At 34.0% G+C, this 24,130-nt stretch overlaps 1 protein-coding gene across 1 annotated transcript; it reads left to right on the forward strand.

Annotated features, from left to right (window-relative positions):
• Positions 1-20,941: 20,941 nt before the first annotated feature.
• LOC115989138 (1-aminocyclopropane-1-carboxylate synthase 6-like) lies at positions 20,942-23,285 on the forward strand. The gene is made up of 4 exons (XM_031112801.1): positions 20,942-21,284; positions 21,406-21,537; positions 21,644-21,804; positions 22,701-23,285. Exons 1-3 carry the CDS (start codon positions 21,120-21,122, stop codon positions 21,680-21,682), a joined length of 336 nt encoding a protein of 111 aa, XP_030968661.1. The 5' UTR covers positions 20,942-21,119; the 3' UTR covers positions 21,683-21,804; positions 22,701-23,285.
• The last annotated feature ends 845 nt before the right edge of the window (positions 23,286-24,130 follow it).

A 24,130-nucleotide genomic window follows, 5' to 3' on the forward strand; every position in this document is an offset into this window, starting at 1 on the left:
GCCTATTGGTATTAGCTTTTGGGGATTTAATATATTTGGGCTTTAATGCTGAAAACTTGGCTTTCATATCTTTCTGGAACCCTAGTTGCATATGCAGGTCCATGCCTACATACGCATGCATCAAACTTTTTCCATAAAACCTTCCTCAAGTCAATTTAGAATCTGATTAAGCCTTTAACCAATCTTGAGCCTTAAAATTTCAGCATCATTGGGGAATGAGAGACCAAGTTGTAAAGGGTACAAAATGCAGTGTCTACAAGTATGCTCATACTAAGGCAAGCTGAAGCTCACCAAAGCATTAGACACCTTGACGTGTGTCGCACACACAGGGAAACCAAGGTCACTAGCTGACATGAATCGAGACAATCACATTGCAACAATCATGAACATAATGTAGTATTAATATGCATCTACAACAGTTGCCTTTAATGCATACCCACATTCTAAGGTCAAGAGCACCCATGATCACAAGGGGGATGCCTTCCTAACCACGTGAGTATATCATACAAAGTGCATAACCAACTTTAAACAAGCATATATATATATGTGTGTGTGTGTGTGCACAATGCAAGCACACAGAGCAGGAAAATAAACCGAACATTGCTATAACCAAGGAACGTGACCCAAGGAACGTGACCCAAGTAAGGTACAAGAAAAGTAAAGATCAAACATTATCATACCCTAAGGATGCAGCCCACACGGTTCTAAAGAAAAGGCTAAGAGAGAGAAAGAAAAGCATATGGGGAGGCTAAGCCTCCTAATCTACTGATCATTGCCCTTTTTGGACTTGCTCATTTTTGCTTGCATTTTTTCCCCTTTTTAGCTTGTGTTTTGAAAGTTATGCCCTTGGTCCAAGCATGTACATGCAACAAACAAAGAAAACACAAAGCTAGTAGACAAGCAAAAGAAAATAAATAAGGAGAGGAAGAGAAACATACTAACAAGCAAATAAAAGAAAGAAAGCATACAAAGGAGCCAACAAGCATGTTATCAAACAAACAAGCAAAAAAGGGTGTCCCAAAAGGACAAATGTAGTTTTGGATTTGGTGTTCATAGTTCCATTATATTGGAGAAAGGACAACGCGCAAAGAAAGATCAATTCATTAGCTAAAGCTAATGTGGAGCATTTGGCGGGAGTGGAATACTTGGATTCTTTCATGAACTGAAAGATCAATTCATTAGCTGAAACTATTTTTCTTACAGACTTTACTTGAGTGGACAAACGAATCGGGTATTTTCAATTTCACCTCTTTACCTGATTTGCTTGATAGTTGTACTTCGTATTCATCTAAGTTTATTTGTTTTTATATTTTCCTCAGCACACTTCCTGTGTGCTTTGGCTGTTTGTAGCTGATTTTTTCTTTCAATGAAGTTTTATTATTTATAGAAAAAATGTATATTTCTTTTTCTCATAAAGAATTTTAAAATGCAGTCCTGCCAATCCATCTCTTCTAGGGCTGTACATAGGAGGAGGTGCCAAGGTTAAGCTTAGATTGCTGTGGCCAAACAGAGAATGGTATTACTTCCCTTATGAACAAATTCTTGATGCCATGCTTAATGAGCTTAGCCACAAAGAGTATGGCCCTCACAACACTGACTTTAAAAACCTCTTGGATGAAATTAGAAAGGTAATACTATCTTTAGGTGTGTTATCTCAAAGTATTGCTCTCTCTTGAGTCACGAGTCATGAGTCATGTCTCATGCCTCGTGTCCAACCCGCACGCCTCACCTCTCAAATTATTTTGTTTATATATTGCAGGCTAACGGGCCAAGCTGACGGGTTAGCCAGCAGGTATTCATGGGGAAAAACAATTTAGCCCAAGGCCTAACTTCTTCTCTTTTTGCCCAATAGCCCAAGGCCTAACTTTTTGGGCCAGTAGGCTACCCACTGGCCGAAAAGCAACCTGGCTTTGGGCCATTAGCAAGAGGGAGAGATATATGTAATACTGTTATGTATTAGTTGTACTATTTGGCAAACACCCAAGAAAGATGTGTTAAAATATCAAGCAACCTATATGGCTATATTACTCCTACCGTCCTACATCACGTTAAAATGATTCAAGTTTAAAGAACAAAATAAAGAAAAATACGATACTATATTACAAAGTTTAAGACACATTAAACTCTCTCTTTATGTGTTTATCCAATGGAGATACTAATGATATATATGTTGTTGCATCGTGGAACTCATAGCGAGCGATTTAATTTCAATTTCTTCTTTTTGCTATGTTTGATTTGATGGAAAATATTTTTCAATAGTAAAATAATTTCAAAAGATAATATTTTTCAAAAAAAAAAAAAATTTAAATGTTTAGTTGCATTTTAGAAAATACTATGAAAAATTAGTGGCCATTGATGACTAGTGATGGAAAAGATTGGATGTGACCAATGGTGATAGAGACCAGTGGTGGCGGTGGCCAGCAATCGGCAGAGGTTGGCAACCGGAGACTTGGGACGTTAGTGGGGAGTGGTGGTCGAGTGGCTAACAGGGAGGGTTAGAGGTTCGGTTGATGAGTTTTGAGTGAAGAAGAAAACACCATTATTTTACAATCAATTGAAAAAAAAAAAAAAATCAACTAACTAACATTTTTAGTCATTCCAAACAACTGCAAATGCAGAAATGTTTTTATGAAAATCAATTTTTGTCAAACCAAAGACATCCTTATAGTCAATTCTCAAGTCTCTTTCCCCAAAATTTCTCATTAAAGCCATCTTTCTGCAAAATCTTGAAAAGAAAATTTGACTCGAGAAGAAGAAAGATCTCAAATTTTAAAAAGCAGTTTGAAATGTTTTTTGTACTGATATGTGTACTTGTCTTGTCCCTTCGATACCTGTTGCAAGTAAGAAATTTTGCTTCTTCAATGTATTAGCAAGTGAGGAATTTTGTCCCATCAGTACCTATTGGCAAGTAAGAAATTTTGTGTTTTTTTTCTTTTTAAGATTCATTTTTCTTTAGAATTTCGTTGTTGTTGTTGTTTTTGTTTTTTTTTTTCATGTGTGATGTGTATTTTTTTTGTAATTTCAGTTTTTGTTTCTCTTACATTTAGGATGTCCTATTTTTATATGAACTCAATTTAACCTGAATCTGACTATGTACTAAAGAAGTCATCTAAAAAGCAAACAAACGAGATCATTTTACATGCCATCCTCAAGAGGGAACAAAAATTAATTGTCCTATATGATTAGGTATTTTATTAGTTTAGAATATTAGATAATATAAGATGTATGATTTTGTATCTAAACATAACCACCTTCTTCGTCTCCTAAAAACTACTTACTTTGATTTGATCAAAATAAAGGAAATTTGAAGACTAAACTTTTGCAGTTAATTTATCACGTACTTATGGAGTTAAACCAAAAGCAACATATGAATTGATCAGTAGAGAAATCTTGGAAGACGTAATCTTAGCTACATTGAAATTGACCAAAAAGCTATTTTCAAACTAGACAACAAAGATGCTTGATTTGTGGTGCATAAGGCAGTTTAATAAGGTACTTCTTAGTAACAAGACAACAACTTATCGATAATGCATCATTCCATTACGTTGTACAATTAGACAGTAAACAAATAACAAATAAGTTTTAGAGTCTTCAAGCTCTAAAAAAAAACTTTTGGTGTCTCTCCAAATCGTAGTGAACTATAATTTTATGAAACAAAAAAATAAAGGAAAAATTTTATGTTATATTTACTAGGGTCATGAGACTTGTAGAATGCTATTATTTTTGTTATTGTATATTATTTGGTTCACAAATAATATTAACAATTCTTTTATAAATCAAGTAAAATTAACCCAATAATTGATTCAACAATACTTCATTTTCTCATTTCCCACTCACTTGTGTTGAAGATAATACTTTTACATTTAGCAGGAAAATGAATGACCAACCTCCCTAGTAAACAATTTTTTTTTTTTTTTTAATTTAATTTTGAGCTCTCTAACATATATATAGAATGACATTTTGTAGCACTCCTTGTGTAATGAGTGTTTCTCCATTCATATATATATATATATATATATATATATATATATAAAGCCAAAATTGAGAGTAAATTTTGTTAGATTTTTAAATTTGATTTCAATTGAGGTCCACTTTTCTGCCATGCATCCAATTCAATTTTTTTTTTTTTAATTTTTATGCAATGTTAATTAGTCATTAAAAAAAATGAAGATTATAATATCAAAATCACCATAAAAAAAAAAAAAAAAAAAAAAAAAAAAAAAAAAAAAAAACCAATCAAACGCCTATTTTATGCCTTTTTTTGTATAAACACCTATGATCTAAACCACATTAAGGTTGATCTTGGGATAATATGTAATTTTTTATGGACTATGTAATATGCTAGAAGCACTATGTGGGCAATTGATAAGTTTCATTTTATCACCCAAAAAAATTATAAATATTTGTTAGGTGTAAATGCACTTTTGGTCCCTACATTTTGGGTCATTTCTTGGTTTGGTTCCTAAATTGATTTTGTTCCTAAGTTAGTCCTTGATTTTTTAAAATCGTTTTTAAAATGGTCCCTGCCGTCAACCTAGTAATAGAAAAATCTGAGGTGGCAAACAGAGTGCATAAATGGCATGTTAGATGTTGATGTGGCTAATAAAATAACATTAATAAATACAACGTCAACATCCATGTCAGCATTTTAATAAATAAAAAAGCCATCTTAGAAAACTAAAAAACAAATAACGAAATAATTTTTTTTTAAACAACATAATTTTTTTTTTTTTTTGCTTTTCATTATTTTTCAGAAGAACATTGTTCTTTTTCTTCCCCAGGACATGAACGTCATGCTTCATGTTCTTCCCCAAATCAAACCCAATAAATCCAAGAAATCAAACCCATAAACATCCAGTAAATCAAACCTAATAAATCCAAGAAATCAAACTCATAAACCACCCAATAAATCTAAGAAATCAAACTCATAAACATTCAGTAAATCAAACCCAATAAATCCAAGAAATCAAACCCATAAACCTCTAGTAAATCAAACCCAATAAATCCAAGAAATCAAACCCATAAACCTCTAGTTAATCAAACCCAATAAATCCAAGAAATAAATACACAAATCCACATCAAAAAAAAAAAAAAAAAAAAACCACAAACACGAAACCAAACTCACCGAGACGTCTCCATCTTTGAAACACAAACATGGCCACACCGATCTCCACGGCCACACCAATCTCCACCTCCACTACTGACCACCGAGCCCTTCAGGAACCCAGAAAAACCCCACCTACAACCAAACCTGTAAACACAAATCCAAGACCCACACCAATCTCCACGGCCACACCGATCTCCATGACCACAGCCCACCCCCACTGAAACCCAGAAAAACCTAACCTCTCTAACCAAACCCAAACATCTCCATCTCCATCTCCAACCAAACCCATAATCCAAGACCCATGGATTACCGATCTCCACCTCGACCACCGATCTCCACCCTGACCACTGATCTCCACCTCCATTACCGACCACCCCACGAAAAATTAGAAAAACCTAGAGATTAGAGAGTGGGTTTAGAGAGAGAGAAATGTCAGAGATTAAGAGAGAGAGAGAGAGAGAGAGAGAGAGAGAGAGAGAGAGAGAGAGGGGATTGAAAGCTTGAACAAAGAAAGAAGAAAAATAAAGATACAAACACAAATACGCACCAAGAGATAGAGAAAGAGAGGATATGAAAAAGAAAAAAAAAAAAGATACAAACGCAAACACAGAGAAAGAGAGGATCTGAAAAAGTTTTTTTTTTTTTGAATTTTTGAATATTTTCGGTTTAATTTTTTAAAATTATTTTTATTTTTTTATTAATTAAAATGCTAACTTGTCATTAAAATGCTGACATGGATGCTAACGTGGTATTTTTAAAATTATTTTATTTACCATATCGGCATCTAACATGCTACTTATGCACTCTATTTGCCACCTCAAATTTTTTTGTTACTGGGTTGACAGCAGGGACCATTTTAAAAACGATTTTAAAAAATCAAGGATTAACCTAGAAGCAAAATCAGTTTAGGGACCAAAAGTGCATTTACGCCTATTTGTTATTGATCAAATAGTAAGGACATATATATAGGTTAATTGAGATCAAAACACCTCCTTGAAATTGTATGATAGAATATTTAAAATAAGTTCTCACAAAAAATTACATGAAATTATCATGGTTTAAGTTAAATATTATAGTAGAAAGAGAATTAAAATTAAAAATACAACTTAAAAATATTAAAATGCTATAGCTAAGCATATGATCTACATTTTTTTTTTTTTTTTGGTTTAGATAAAGGATCTACAAATCTTAGTGTATGTAAAATTGTAGCCGCACATAGTGCAGGTTACATGCCAGTTTGTAGCATTAACATAAACATAAATAAAAGAAAATATGTTTTTGATATTTTTTTAAAGCAAAATTATATATTATTTTTAATCAAATTAAAAAAATGAGAATATGAGCATTATTTGTCAATATTTGAGTTAATTAGGCTACCTACAAATTATTTCGTCAAGAATAGCTAGCTAGAGGTGCCCTCTTTTTCCTTTTTTTGTCAGTGGGTTGTCATTTTTGATTTTTAATTAATTCATTAATTAGTAGTTATTGATAATCTATTGGTATTGTGTGGAGTTGGATTAGGCTGGGCTGGGTTACTTAATAAAATAAAAATAAATAGTTCATAAATTGGTCAATGCTTGAATGAGAGAGAATAATTTTAATTTAATTTTTTAAGGTTTTGATGGACTAGGCTGGGCCTATGATCATGACTTGAAAATGCTAATAATATAAAATTATATCTATAAAAATTTATTCTTTAGCCTATTATCTTGATTGTAATATAATTTAATATTTACATAGTTACAAAATATAATTTTTCTTAATATACAATACGATAAATCAAAATTAATTTTTGAGTAACATCCTTTATTCATGAGAGGATGTCAAGTATAAGAATGAAAAGAATGAGTCTCAATCTAATGTTACTTACACCTTTTTCTTTTTTTTAAAGACAATTCTATTTTGATGGGTTTACTGTTAACTTCTTCTTCAAGGAGGCTCAGTAATTATAATCGAAAAGGAATACATCAACAGCTATGAGTGTTGAAATGAAATTCTATTGATATTACAAATACTCTATCTTCCAACTAAACAAAGACACCTACTTTATGGTGAACAATATCGTTCAATAATAAGCTAATAACTTACTAATATTTATTAGTTCATTATGCAATACAATTAGAATGTGAATAACAAATAACAAATAATTTGACTGTCGAAATGTATTGCTTGAAAGATGGTGATTTTTGTAGCTGCATTTTTGTGTCATGCAGCTACCTAATCATTTAATAGATTTTTGAATGTTTTTAAAACGCACACAAGAGTAAAACAAAAACCAAAAACCAAAAAGGAAAAAACAAAATTAATTTTACTTTCCCTTATTTGGATCCAACAATGGCAAGGGGACTAGTTTAGGTGATGCTAGACCGTGATATGGATTATGAACTACGTAATATATACATAATGACATCTCATAGCACTCTTTGTGTCATAAATATCACTAACTTGGAAAATGACATTGGGTGCTCAGTGATGATGCCAATAATGGCCGTTAGTTGAGGACCTCGTTTAGGCTCTAGACGAGGTGATGTTCCCTACAAAGATGGGAGAGAAAGGTACCGGAGTGGCATCAGCTAATGGTTCTCCAATGACTAAGTAAGGTTCTCAATATCTCTCAGAGAATCAGAATGTAATTCTATGTATTTTGTTGTGTGTACCTTTCTCTAGGAACTTGATGGCTTATTTATAGCCTTAGTATAGTTGTTGGGAGCCTCATTATGAGTGTAGCTGTTATGAGCCTCATTATGGCGGGAAATTATTGTGTACTCTTGGAGTACCATAAATACGTACTCCCTCCTCTCACATGAATGGTAGGTCCCATTAATAAAAGTCATAGTGGAACCCACCACTCATGTGAGAGAGAGAGTACGCATTTATAGTACTCCAGGAGTGCCTAATAATTTTCCCATTATGGCTCTCATGTTTTGAGTAACATAAGCTTAAATAGAGACTTAATTGGCTCATAATTGCTCTTTTTGACCATCATAGCTCGTTGGTTACAAAGTCATTTATTGTTGTGTAATCAATGCTATATGGTCAACCAATGATTGGACAATCCTCGATTTTTAGTACTCATTAGTTACATCACCTCGTCTAGAGTACTAATGCTCATATATTATTCGACTCGTCATTTAGGATAGGATTAACACTAGCATTTCTCTAATTTTTTTTTATATTGAAGAGATGTCCAAAATTACCATGGTGGTTGTTGATGCCCTACAGTGGTCGACCACCCGGAAAGATCAACCACTAGGCATGTTGTTTTGTCATGCTCAGCAAAATGCCAGTAGCTAACCCACACCTTACGTGGTTTGTATCAGAAAGGAAATGCATCCATTGCTGATCTTGATTGTCTTTGTTGTTCTGCTAGGTCATAATACACTCTATCAAGACATACTCGACGCTCATGGTTAACTATCCACAGGCTAATGTATACGATATAATAACTCCTAGGCAACGGGTTGAATAAGGAATCATAAACCTGCTTGAAAGGCCTTCTCATTAAACGTGACGTCCCTTTGGGCTAAAGAGCAAGCCCATTTCATCTAGGTAGTGAGAACAATGTCTTTAGTGCTCAGCCTTAGCTTGTCGTGATGGCGTGGAGGTGGGTTAGGTTGACTCAGAGGATGACTTGTCAAAATTGAAGACCATAAAGGTTATACTGAAACCACTAAGAAGCTTGTCAGAGGGTACCAATGGCCAATTTCCATCACCGTATAACATTTGACTAAGGTATTGGAGGGCACCAATGACTGTGTCGATTAAAGGGAAGGGAATAACTCTGCCCAAACACAACAGAAAGCACAATCTATTAAGAAAAATTGACCCAAAGGAGGACATTTATATCTGATAGGCTAAGAATGTATTGACCCCTTGTGATGAATTAACCAATTAATTTAGCCAAGTTAATTAATTAATTTAATTAATATGTAATACACGTGGTAGCATAAACAAATTACCAACTAAGTTAATATGTAGCGGAAAATAAAGTTGACACAGTGATTTATTTATGAATGGGAAAAACCTCAAAGGCAAAAACCCTACAGGGTGATTTTAAGGTCATCACTCCTGAGAATCCACTATTATTACAATAAGCAGTTATAAGTAAAGGAATCCCAGTACCTTATACCAACCTACAGTTGAACCCTTACCCCAATACACAATTAGACTTGTTCTGTAGTGACAATCTCTCCTTTTAATACACGGCTCATAGTATATGACTAATCAACCAATGCACAGATCCAAATATGTGACTAACCACTAACTTGAGAAGGATATTGGTTGCAAAGTTTTTCAATTTATCACACGATGAAGATCACGAAACTCCTTAGTTATAAAACTCTACGACGTATAAACGCAGCAGCTTCTTAAAGAGGAAGATGAACTAGGGCATATGTCTCTGGTCATAATATGCTTGTGAAAAACTTTTACATTAAGGTGCATCAGCTGTGACAACCCTTAAAATAATCCTTATATATATTTAAGGTTGTGAGAAAAGACAACCTAAACAAATATACACAGATTGGAGTGAAATCAGAACTAAAATTTGATTTTCATAAATTTTGATAGATAGGTTATCTATCGAGCAGTTGTAGAGCATTGGGCTTAAATAGCATTTTAAATCTCGATAGATGCTATTTGTCGAGTTTTAAAATTCAGCACTTTTTCACTTGTTTCTTGGACAGATTTGCATGGTTTTAACACTTAGACTTGAAACCTTATTCTTTTAAGTATTAAATATGTCCTAGATCTACCAAATTACAAGTAAAGTGTGTTTTGTCAAAAGATTAGCCAATTCTATTAAGGACATATTTTTATGTAATTGGCATATCCTTTGACAAAACACACTTTTCTTTTTAAAACCCTAGCCTCCTCCTACAGAAGAAAGAGTTCTTGCTGCGTTTCTTGTACGCCTTTGGGTTCTGTAATTAAGAAAAGTCTCTTGCACTAACATTGAAGATCTTATTGGTATTTCTATGTGATGCTACTGAAAACCAACTACAACAATCAAAGGGTTGCTGTGAAGTTAGTCATGTACTTGGATTCGTGCAAAAGAGTAAGCCACGTACTGGAATCCGCACATCAAATTGGTTAGTCACGTATTTGGATTTGTGCAAAGGAGTAAGACGTGTACTGGGATTCACACATCAAATTGGTTAGTCATGTACTAAGAGTCGTGCATTGAAAAAGAGAGATTGTCACTACAAAATAAGTCCAATTGGATATTGAGGTAAGGGTTCAACTGTAAGTTGGTATAAGGTACTGAGATTCCTTTACTTGTAACTGTTTGTTTTGATAATAGTGGATTCCAAGGAGTGGTGATCTTAAAATCACCCGGTGGGGTTTTTGCCGTATAGGTTTTCCCCATTCGTAAATAAATCACCGTGTCAATTTATTTTCCGTTACACTTAGTTTGATTGGTGATTTGTTTATGCTATCACGTATTTGCATGTTAATTTGATTAATTATTAAACTTGGCTAATTAATCAATTAATTCATCACAAGGGGTCAATACATTTTTGGCCTATCAAGTGGTATCAGAGCATGTACACTTTGATTCGTTTTTAATCTTTGCTGTGTGATCCATTGACCCCTGTTGTCATGAAAACTCTTGATTGTTTTGATTTGCATGATCTTATGTTCAATGATGATGATGATATTCAAGATGCCTATTGCAAGCTTTATAATTTTCATATGAAATCTCTTGAATATTCTACAAAATTAAAAGCTAAATTTAAAAAGGTCAAGCTTGAAAAAGATGATTTGATTGCAAAATTGGATGAAGGCAATAATTTGAATGAGAATTTTAAAAATCAAATTTCATCTCAGGTGGATAAAATTAAAAGTTTGGAAGAGTAACTAGTTGAATCTAAAACTGAAGTTGAAAAATTAACTAGTGTCAAACTTGTTGTTGAGCCTAACTCAAAAGAAAATGATTTTTATATTCCTCCATTTAAAAGGAATGATGAAGAGTTTTAGGCTAATATTGCTAGGATAGACAAAGGTAAAAATTCTGATGTTAACGTTGAAGGTTCTAAACCTATGTCTAAAACTCCTTATAGGAAGAATAAAAATTATAAATTTGTCCCCACTTGTCATCATTGTCATATTGTTGGTCATATTAGGCCAAATTGTCCTAAATTAAGGTCTTTGTCAACCTCTAAAGTTAGACCTCCTTCTAGGAAGCGTAGTATTTTGAAAACTACTCATGTTTGTCACCATTTTGGTGCTTCTGGTCACACTCATCCTAATTGTTTCAAATTGTTTCCTCATAAGCGAGTGTCCAATAGGTCTCATCCTTTCTCTAAAGGCTCTGTACCTATTCTTGGTGAGTTATTAAAATTTTTGAGCTTTTTAACTCAATTTTAGGGGAATTCTAATTCCTCTATGTCCTTTAATAGTCATACTAGGACACATGCCTTTTCATCTTCATGGCCAAAGACTCGTGCTATGCGGGTGATAAAGGATCCCAAGACTTAATTTTCTTTTTGTCTGTCCTATGCTTTAATTCTTTCTATTTAAGGTAGGACTCTCTTTGCTTGATTTCTTATCCGCTTTTGGAATCATACTTTCACGCATCTACACCCTTCTATCATGCCTTCATGCATATGCATCTTTCTTTCGTGCTTTCATGTTGTTTGTCTATATTTGTTTGGTTGTTTAGTCTTTATTTTGTTTGTTTTTCAAAATAAAAATTGAAAAATAAGAAAAATACAAAAACAGTGTGTGTTTGTATATATTGGTACTTGTGCACCTTGGATGGCCATTGAAACAAAATTTTCTAAACTTTGTATCTCTTGTAGCTTAGATGAGCATCTCTATGCACTACTAAGCAAATGAATTTTGTGGCTCGTGTTTGTGATGAGTAAGGTTAAGTGATCTTTTATACCTAACACTCGTGTCACTCTTTTTGACAGGAAGGACCAGAAAATCCTAAGAGAAAGACATAAATAACCATCTCACCACTGTTGCCCGCCAATCATAAAATGACATATGTATGGTTCGGCATAGTAAAAGTGCAATGTCAATGACATTTGTATACGTCAGTATAGCAAAAGTGCAATGTCAAAATCTTAACATCATTGGATATTTCTTTTCTCTCTCCTATATGCTCATGCATGGTTTGCTTAAAAAGAAAATATGCAAAGAAAATAAAAAGCAAAAAGAATAAAATGCTCTAAATATGATTGCAAGCATGTATACTAGGAGATGTGGGAGTTATAGGATGTACCTTGAAGGTGATAGTCCCCATCAAATAATTATGATTGTGTGTGAGTTAAAGCGATTTTCTCATATCTCAAATCATCATAACTAGTTGACACTTATGCAATCTTGCGATATTTTTCAAACACAACACGTAATATTCTTTGCTACTCTTGATATATGTGCAGGTACAATGTGATTTGGCCATCACAAGGTTTACATGTGTTAATATATGCTTACTAAACTGTCTTGACTTGTTTTTGAAATATTAAATTGGTTAGACTTGTTTAGTGTGTGTGTTTTTGGGATCTACGCGCTTAAAATTTTTCCTGTTGAGAGATGTTTTTGAGAGTTCAAAATATTGTTTGGATCCTTGGTTGTGTTACATGCTTGATTGCATTCATATATGTGTTTTTTCCTTCTTGAAAAACTGTTTTTAAGTGATCTCGACAGCTCCTCGACACCTCTTAACATCTAGATTATCTATTGAGCTCTTTAGTTGTTTTTTATCACAATCTCGACACCTCTCGATAGCTAGGTCGATCGATCAAGAAACTTTTTGTCTAGCCGATAGATCCTCGACAGATTCTCGATCCATTAAGGTTGGCTTCTTCTCGATAGATTCTCGACACCTCTCGATCAATCAAGATACCCTTGCATGCATTTCATTTTTTTTCTTCCTTTGTGTCCATAACATCTTGTTTTTCTTTTTCTTGTAGGTCTATGGTTCCTTGTTCTCCTCATTCCTTCTCTGTCAATTTTTTGTCTATCTCCGGTCAAGTCTTTTGGCTTTTTATGCCCTTTGACAATCATGTCAAAAAGGGGAAGAAATTTGAGAATTGAATGTCTTTCCTCAGGGGGAGTGATAGACTTAGGGGGAGAACTTCATGTTAAAGGGAAGAAAGTTTTTGACAACTAACTTAGGGGGAGAGTTAGTTTGATACACATTGATAGTGATATATTTTTTGTGTTGTGTATGTTTTGGTTGTGTAACCATTTACATACATCATGTGTTGTTTCTATATTTGATGATGATGTATGTGTTTCACTATATATCTCACATGTGTTATTTCTTTTTTCTCTTTATACACATGTTTCTTGTTTATTTAACTTGTCATTATTTTCCACATGGTACCTTGATGTGTTTTGTTTAGTGCCTTTCAGGAAAGACAAGTTAAAGCCAAGTCAAGATTCTGAACCTTCTTCTTGCAGCAACTTCCAAGGTTCAAATCTTTTAGACTAGGCTTATTTATTTTGTAATCTTGAGTAGAATGTATTCTAGGACATTCAATGTATTGTTGTGGTTTTGTTAGGGATTGCCAAAGGGGGAGATTGTTAGGGACATATTTTTATGTAATTGGCATATTTTTTTACAAATGTAATTGGCATATCTTTTGACAAAATACACTTTACTTGTATTTGGGTAAATCTAATTAGGTTCAAGATGATCATTACAAGTGGTTAAATTGAAGACATGAAAATTACTCAAGAACTGCTCAAGAAAAGTGCAATTTACAGGTCTCGATACCTCCTCGACAGAAGCTCGATTTGTCGAGATTCATTAAAGCTCGACAGATGTCTCGATCTATCGAGCTTATGGGATTTAGATTATAGCCAGCAACATTTTTATTCTTAAAAGCTATTTGTTTATGGGTTTTGTATAATCCTTATAGGACTAGGAAAACCCAAGGTTTGTGGGCTTGTATAATCCTTATTGGACTAGGAAAGCCCAAGGTTTGTGTAAACCTATTTGGAATAGAAAAGCCCATTAAGCTCTTATTTAAAGGAAGTGGAAAAAGAAAAACCCTAACCCTAGAAAGCTTCATATGGTTTTCTTTTTGAAACCCTAGCCTCCTTCTATAGAAGAAGGAGTTCTTGCTGTGTTTTTTATACGCCTTTGGATTCTATAACCAAGCAAAGTCTCTTGCACCAACATTGAAGATCTAATTGGTGTTTCTATGTGAAGTTGCTGAAAATCAACTACAACAATCAAAGGGTTGCTGTGGAGTTAGTCATGTACTTGAATTCGTGCAAAAGAGTAAGTCATGTACTGGGATCCGCGCATCAAATTGGTTAGTCATGTACTTGGATTCGTGCAAAGGAGTAAGACGCGTACTGGGATCCGTACATCAAATTGGTTAGTCACGTATTAGGAGTCGTGCATTGAAAAGGAGAGATTGTCACTACAGAACAAGTCTAATTGGGTATTGGGGTAAGGGTTCAACTGTATGTTGTTATAAGGTACTAGGATTCCTTTACTTGTAACCACTTGTTTTGATAATGGTGGATTCTTGAGAGTGGTGACCTTAAAATCACCCGGTGGGGTTTTTGCCATATAAGTTTTCTCCATTCGTAAACAAATCACCATGTGAATTTATTTTCCACTGCACTTAGTTTAATTGGTGATTTGTTTGTGCTACCACGTATTTGCTTGTTAATTTGGTTAATTAATAAACTTGGTTAATTAATCAATTAATTCATCACAAGCGGTCAATACATTTTTGGCCTATCAAATTCTAAATGACATATGTTCCTAACATGATTTTCATATGTCCTAACATTTTCCATAAAATAAAATGACCTAATAATGAAAAAAAATGGTAAATATACAATTTACACATGTTAGATGCCCAAAATTTATTATGGTCCTTTTAAGTTTAAATTTGTTCATTTTCATTTGGTATCTTTGCTCAAAAATCATTTTACTCGTTTAAGTTTGAAGTTGGTCATTTTAGTCCAGTAACTTTGCCCAAAAATCATTTAGTCCTTTAAGGACTTACTTAGTTATGTAATTTTGCTCAAAAATCACTCAAAATGACAAGTTAAAGGACTTAAATTGTTTTTGGGTAAGGTTGTTATTCTAAAATAATTTTGGGGTAAGGTTGTTGTACTAAAATAATTTTGGGGTAAAGTTATTGGACTAAAATGACTACTTTCAAACTTAAATGACTAAAATCATTTTTGGGCAATAGTTTTTTTAACTGACCTATATACAACTTGATGGGATAGCAAAAATTGTTCATCTCTAGTTCGTCCATAGGGGTTGTCCGTGAGCCAAAGGCCAAACATTCAGGAAGGTCGTCTATGGACGAAGGAGTCGTCCAGAGGCAAAGCGCATGGATGACCACATGACACTTGGGAAATTCTCACGGAATTCTGGAGTGGGAACCAAACCCGTATTCATTGCCACCAATCTCTCACAAATGCTTAACTTCCCTCAGCAATTGTAACTTCTATAGCCGTTGAGGAAGTTATGTTAGAATTGATTTATTTCCACAAATCCTTAGGAAGTTACTAAATCAATAACCGCTTCAAGGTTCTCTATATAAAGACCAGCCGATATCAAATCAAGGCAAGTTTTTTCTAACATTACTCCCTAGAAGTTGGAACTTAGTTTTTGAGAGAGAAACTGACTTATTCATCGGAGAGGACTTGGCCGGTTCACCCCGGTTGCCTTTTTGATAAGTGCATTCATCCTTGCAGGCCTTCGCTACAACCATAAGCCCATTGAAGTCGAAGCATTCAGCCTATTGATCCTGTGCAACATCACAACTGCACCAAAAAAACTTGATCCATTATGATAAAATAAAAAATTAATCTTAACCACTACCTTTAGGCACTCATCAACTATTAATAGCCTAGAATAGGTCGAATTACTTGAATTAAAACTTTTGCCAATCCAAGTCCAATCCAACCCAATATTTAAAAAATATTTATAACTCAATCGAACAAATCAACCACCAAAAATTCAACTTGAGGTATTGTTAGTTTGATTTCATTGGGTTGATGGGTTGCATGTGCATTTCTATTAGTATAAGTAAAATGGAGATTTATAATATTTAATTTTAACCCACTTGACTTGACCCTTTTTTTTTTTTTTTTTTTGAGAAACCAGCTAGAACTTTTTATTGGATCTTACCGACTAAAATCAGCTTGAACTACATTTGAAATGTTTGGTGGTACATCTTCCATCCAGATCCACTTTGAAGAGATTATGTGTCAAAATTTGAAGAGATTATGTGGAAGCTCTTGCAGCAAGACATCTCAAACTACATATGATATTGATATCACTACACCACAGTTTATAACATTATCAATTTATCATAGAGTAATGATACAGCCATAAACTATTTTACAACATTTTTACAAAATGTTGATGTAGCCAATCTCTTATTGGTTTTTATCTAGGCCCACCATTAATATTACTTTTTCATTTACCAATAATTACTTACCACATCAGCTATTTGTAAAAAATTTTATAAAATAGTTTGTATCTCTAGCATTATTCTTTATCATAATATCTTCTTCTCAAAAAAATTTATCATAATATCGATTAGTTATCCTTTTAATGGGGATGCACATTAATTGTGAACTTAATGCCCAACATTATTCACTCTATGTTCATAAGATATTCCAAAAATCCTCCTATGAAATAGTAAAATGTTAGATAAAACTTAGGACCTTCAGATTTATGGCACGTTCTTCAAATCCATTTGAATTTACCACCTAGATTCAGTTGTCCTCGAGAGGACTTATGAACAGTTGATAATGATATTGACTTAACTAATATGTTGAGCATTAGCCACCCACAATTTTTTGGACTACGACTTTATTATTGTTGTAAATATCAGTAATTGTCCCTTCAATTTCTAGGATGAATTCAAGGAAATTAAGATTATCAAAATATTCTACATGGACTAACATATATTCCCACCTTTTCTTAAACTGCTTGAATTATATCTCTTTTATAATTTCATCTTTTGAACTCTTTAATTCTTGTTGATCCGTCTCATATATCTCAATAATTTGATCTTTCTCTTCTATATATTTAAGATATATATGACATTGTACTCCGTAATTTGATTCCCTTCGATTCTTAGTCTTCTCTGTATCGTTCGTTGCATTCTTGGCCTTTCCTTGACTATGATCTTTCACAGTAATCATATTGTCGGAAAAGTGACAATCTTTTTTTTCTTTTTTTGGAAGAAGTCGGAAAAAGTGACAATCGGCTACAGATTCTTGCAAATAAAAATTTTAAAGTGAAACACTGAAACCATAGCATAAACAGTACATTACGCGGTTAGTCACATAGTACAGAGAAGCGAAGAGTTCAATGCGCAAATTAAGCAGTCTGTCACATAGTACATACATACAATTAAAGTTCAGGTTACTTTCTAAGATAGTGCGAATCAAGAAAACTAGAAATAATTGGGTAAATTTCCATGTTTATATATATGTCCTGGTCACAATTTTCAATTTTTGATGCCATAAACCGAGTGGTGGAAAAATATAGTAAGTTTATGCAAAAATGATAGGCAATTACTTATGATCTATTACATCATATTTATGGAAAAAATTTGTTATTTTAGAACACAAATCTTATGTGGAAATCGATTGTGTTTTTTTGAGATCAGCTTATAAGTCTAGTTTTTAACTTTTAATTTATATGTACAACTATTTAAAACTTTTTTTTCTCATTTTTTTAAGGTACAAATATATTTTAGTACACTTAAAAAAAAATTCAATAAAAACTAAGATAAACTGTTCCTAAATAGACATGCTGCAATATAGTATGAAGTTTTCGCAAGGAATAAATATGGTGTATTCGTAATTCTTTCAATAAAGTGTTTGATTCCTATGCCGTCAATATTGCCAAAATATGATATAAGGGGATTTCACTACTTTTAAGTGGAGTGAGTCTAGTGTTATAATAATTTTCACTATTTTTATTACAATTTGCTTACATAAGAGCATCCGTAGTAGCCGTTGTAAAAATTATGCCATTTTACCACACCAAAAGCCTACTTTATTATTTTACCACATCATTTTACAATATCTCATTTATCAGATGTTCTATATTTTTACCATTTCATTTAAATATTATTTTTTAATTCTTTTTAATTCTTATTTTATTCTTTCTTTATATTTGTTCCTAACGGTGATATTTGTTCCTACAACAATCATATTTTCAAATCTCATCAATTCTAACGGTAACATTTTCAAAGAATCCTCTTAATTCTGTCATATTTTGGCCAGTTTTTTTTTTTTTTTTTTTGAAACTGAAATTTCATTAAGCAAACACAGAATAGGTACATAGCAGAAAACAACACCCACCAACAGCAAGACAAAGCACCAACAGAGACCATAGACAGCCAAGCCAAAAGAACAGGAAAGAAAAGAACAAAATAAAACACTAGATCCCTTCCAGCCTACACAAGTTTGCTAGATTGTCAGGGACCACACCAATCCATTTGCATTCCTCTCCTGAATTTTTGGCCTGTTGAGCTAGCTCATGGGCTATTTTGTTGCTATTCCTGCAAATGTATCTAGCTTCTGCATAATTAAAGCCATTCATTCCTTGCAAAATGCCATGAATTAAATGACCTGCAATTCCCCATACATCTTTGTTGCAGATTGCTTGAACAGTTTGCATTGAATTTACAAGACTCACATTTGCATGACCCTTAATACATAGTTGAACAGATAGAGATTACAAAAAAGACAGACGAATGGTTAAAGGCCATTAAAATCAATGCTCTCTTCATTGTACACTACCCTTACTTCAAAAGACACAGAGTTTGAATTGGAATGTTTGCTCCTTCCAATATATACAATAGCAAAAAGGATTAACAAGTAAAGAAATTACCTGAAATTATTCACTTTCCCTAACCAAAGCAAAAAGTAAGAACAATTACAACTAAAAAAATGAATGATCAATACTACTTTCTTCACTGTACATAAAGCCGTAGTTCCATATGCAAAGATCAATAATTAAACAAAAAGCCTAACTTCCATTTAATTTGTAGCAAACACCCAATTTCTCTAAATTTTAGCTCTCCCTTTTGAATTCTGTCTTCTGTAAATAACAAGGAAAATAGTAAAGAATTCAAGACTGGGTTTTTATTGAGCAAATCCTAAAAGCACTTTCCTTTCCTTTATTTCTTACTTCTTACAAACAAAAATGCTTCTCTAAATCAACAATTACTATATTCTTCCTTAAACAGCTTGATTAAACCATGTTTTTCATCGAAAACTTTTCTGCGTATTTTCCCATAGAGGCAAACAGAGCTTTTATCAAAAGAACAAAAATCTTTCATCACAGCAAAGCAGAAAGTCAAGAGAGAAGACAGTGGAGACAATAGCAGCAAGAAAGTCGAACACAGGGGAAGTAACTCTTTCATCACAGCAAGCATATAATCTGACCTTTACACGGTACACTTGTACATACACAGCAACTTTACTATACATGGTTACAAATCTCACACACACCATCCCACAAATTAATTAAAACCCAGATGATAAGATTAAAAACCCACATCAAAAATAGTATTTAATTTAAAAATACTAAGCCAATTAGTGGTAAAGGTTCAAGCTTTCAAATTTAGTAACGAAAAAAAGCAAGCACAAAAATACAACCTTGACGGAGAACGAATCGATGAAACCAACTTGGCTCACGGTGAATTGATGAAACCTTCAGAGATAGAACAGCGAATCGACGCTCTGAGAACGACGAACAACGAATCGGCGACTCAAGATAGAACAGAGAGGAGATACCCACAACCCAGAGACCCACACCGATCACAATCCGAAGTCAGAAACCCACAATCCAAAGTCACAAACCCACAACCCGATAGGCGACTCTGAGATAGAACAGAGAGGAGAGAGCGAACAAAAATGGGAAAAAAAAATCGGTGAAGGGACAAATTAGATCAGTGATGGTAGAGAGGAAATCGGTGGTGGCTCATATTCATGAATGGGAAGAAAATAGAGCAAAAGGGGAAAGGAAAGAAGAAAGAGTGTGGGAGAGTGGAGATGGAGGCACATATGTAGATCGGGCTGAAGGAGAAGAGCAAAGAGATATGTGAGAGAATGGAGATAGAGGCGGTGAGGAATTGCTGAAGGAGAAGATGAAAGAGATATGAGAGAGAGAAAGAGGAATAAACAAAGAAGAAATAATATACCACACGCGTTCTGTACCGTGGCAAATTTGTCACAGTACTGTTCAATGTTGCAAAAAATATAACATATCCCACGTCTGATAAATGGGCTCAAAGTGGGTTTGGTGTGGGATATGTGCCAAATATTTAGCATTTGGCACATATCCCAGATCTACTGTAGGTGCTCTAACAAATGATAAGTGGTGAAAATAAAATGATAAATTTATGTGGGTCTATAATTCCATTACTCAGAATCATCATGCGGCAAAGTTACGAAATTAATGGTAGTACTTGACCTACTCTTTTTAGTGTTTCATACGTGGACCCAAGCAGCTTTCGTATCGGTGGCCAGATTTGATAGGTCATAGGGTACCTAATAAACTTTTTGACCTCAGGTAAGCCAGTTAATAAGTTTGCCTCTTTGCCAGCTGGAAGAGCTGACTATCTAGTTTATTACTTCAACCCAAAAGCAAATAGTAATTTCAAAGCGCACACGGCACTCCGTCTCACCAAATTTCCAAAATTGTTCCTTCGTATGAACCTTCATTTGACATTTCAACCACCTTGTTAATTTCTCTCTCTTAAAAAAGAAGAGAATAAAAAAATATTCCAACTTGGAAAACGTAGCCAACTCGACTGCTATAAAGGGCCAAGGAAGTTACACTCTCTCAACGGCTCAACCAAACATTATATTCTTAGTGCGATTATTCAGCCCTGTCCCAACTCCAAAAGACAAAAGTTCTAACGCAAGCAATTACGACTGCCCAAGGACCCATTTGATTTGTTCCTATAAACTATAAAGCTGTTCCCATCTTCTTCATACATATTATCGTATATCAATTAGCTAGCTGCATTTCAAAAAAGAAAGGGAAATGGTGAGCAAAAATCAACAGAACTTGTTGTCAAAGATGGCAACTGGCAATGGTCATGGTGAAAATTCTCCAAACTTTGATGGATGGAAGGCTTTTGAGGATGATCCATTTCATCCTACTGATAATCCTCACGGGGTTATCCAAATGGGCCTAGCAGAAAATCAGGTAACTAAAATTTATAACTTTCTTAGTGTGCATTTTATTAATTTGAAGTACACTAGTCACAGAGTTTAGTTGCATTACATATATATGTATTCATGGTTTTTATGTCTTGTTCAATTTGCAGCTTTCTTTTGATTTGGTTGAAGAGTGGCTAATGAAAAACCCAGAAGCCTCCATTTGCACACTTGAAGGAGTAAATTACTTCAGAGACATAGCTATCTTTCAGGATTATCATGGCTTGACAAAGTTCAGAAATGTAACATACTAATCTCATATATATAGTTCCTCATACTCTATTATCCATTTCATGTCTCACACACATAAAAGATTAATTAATGAAGTTTCTTATGTATATTCCACAGGCTGTGGCCAATTTTATGGAGAAAGTAAGAGGAAATTGAGTGAGATTCGACCCAGACCGCATTGTTATGAGTGGAGGAGCAACCGGAGCTCATGAGATTACTGTCTTTTGTTTGGCTGACCCTGGGGATGCATTTCTAGTACCTACTCCTTATTATCCAAGGTAATATAATCGATACCTCTTCTTCCATTTCAATTTTCTACTTTTTTATGCTTCATAAATTTCAATGAAAATTAAGTTAAAAAATGATGTAATAATGTAGGTTAGACCTTAGAGGCATATTGGGGTGGTATTTGACTTGGCTTTTTAGCTGTTTTTTCACTCATATACATAATGATTCTTGAAAGAGAGATTCATTATTAAATCTACTTTGATCATGATATACTATTATGGAGAATTCACTTTAAAAAAGATTGATTTAGTCCATGACACTGCTTGACTGCCGAGAATGATTTCTCTAATGTCAACACCCCAAGCTCTTAATTCTAAGTTTTCAACATCAGTGCCGTAACCACAGGTACCAACTAACAAAATTACTGGCGGGGGCATCAGTTAATACAAACCAATTTATTACACTTGGAAGAAAGAAGTTTTCAAGTAAAAGGATTCTTTAATATAAAAAACTAAAATCCATATCTTGAGTCTTGAGAAAATTGGAAAAAAATAGTCTAGGAAAATGAGGCCCATTTTCCTCAAAGACCAGCCCTTATTCCCATTTGGGAGTCAATTACCAATTTTCGATCAGTCCAAGATAAGAACACGCAGTTGACTGCCCTCTGGCTTGAGGTCAGAAGGTTAAGAATTTTATTTATTTTCTCTTTTTTTCAAATTCCATTTTAACATATGAATGTTACTGTCAAATCATTTAGGAAAGCAATTAATTATGCTCTGATGGTTACATGGTTTATTACATCATAAAGAAGGTGGAACCCAATTAATTATGTGATTTCCCATGGCCTTAAAATGATGAAAAGTACTTGTATTTTTTCATAGATTTTTTTGCAAGACCTCTAGCAATATTCAAAACATTATCTCAAAATCTTGCTTTATCATTGCAGTTTTGATAGAGATTTGAGATGGAGAACAGGAGCACAACTTGTTCCAGTTGTATGTGAACGCTCTAACGACTTCAAGGTGACAAGAGAAGCATTGGAAGCTGCCTATAATAGTGCTCAAGAGGCCAATTTTCTGCTAGGCCCATTTGGATAACCCCATGAGGATTATCAGTAGGATGAAATGGATTATCCTCAAAAGCCTTCCATCCATCAAAATATGGAGAATTTTCACCATGACCATTGCCAGTTGCCATCTTTGACAACAAGTTCTGTTGATTTTTGTTCACCATTTCCCTTTCTTTTTTGAAATGCAGCTAGCTAATTGATATACGATAATATGTATGAAGAAGATGGGAACAGCTTTATAGTTTATAGGAACAAATCAAATGGGTCCTTGGGCAGTCGTAATTGCTTGCGTTAGAACTTTTGGTGTTGGGACAGGGCTGAATAAACGCACTAAGTATATAATGTTTGTTTGGTTGAGTCGTTGAGAAGGTGTAACTTCCAGGTCTTATTATGTAGTTGTGTAGCAGTCGAGTTGTATCATAAATTAAAATTAAATGGTTGCTAATCATCTGCTTGCTTAAATGTGTTTTATTTTTCATGCTCAAATTTTATTTTTTATTATTTTCCTTTTATTAGTAGGCTAATGAACTATTACTTACTGTTTATTTTTATATGTAATTAAAAATTTTAAAATGTATAATAAAAAAAATTCTTAAAGAGGTAATTGGTAATTATTTCCCTTTTAATTAATTTTTTAATTAGTAATTGGTCGGGCTTGAATGAGTGAGAATAATTTTAATTTGACTTTTTAAGATTTTTTTTTTTTTTTTTTGAGAAACCACCCCAAGAATAGGGGGGAGCAATTCATTTAAGGAAAATCAGAACAATATACAACATATAAGTCCGGAGGAACATCCTCCATCCAGACTTGATAATCAGAAAAATTACAAGCCATACGAGCCAAACCATGCGCAACTCTATTCCCTTGTCTGCGAGTGTGGCAGAAAGACACCTGTTGAAAGGATTTGGATAGAAGATTAATGTCATTCAGAATGTGACCAAAGCTTAAGGACATAAGTTCTCCCTTAATGATGGCTTTAATGATGATCTCCGAGTCACCTTCAAAGATAACCTTGGAAAAATTCAGATCCTTTGCCAGGCAGATTGCACTGCGCGCTGCCAACACTTCCACTGTCTCTACCGAAGTAGGCAGGGGAATAGAATGTGTATAGGCAGCCATAACTAGACCTTGGTCGTTCCGGATAATGGCTCCCAAACCAGCAAGGCCTTTGGATGAGAAAGTGGCACCGTCGAAGTTAACCTTCATCCAACCCGGAGGAGGAGGAGACCATTTAGCTGGTTTGAATGTGGGAGGAGCACGGTGGGGAGTGGAGGAAGCAAGCTGGAATTCCTGGAGGTTTTCAAGG

Source organism: Quercus lobata, chromosome 5 (genome assembly GCF_001633185.2).
Source record: "Quercus lobata isolate SW786 chromosome 5, ValleyOak3.0 Primary Assembly, whole genome shotgun sequence".
NCBI classification, from domain to species: domain Eukaryota; kingdom Viridiplantae; phylum Streptophyta; class Magnoliopsida; order Fagales; family Fagaceae; genus Quercus; species Quercus lobata.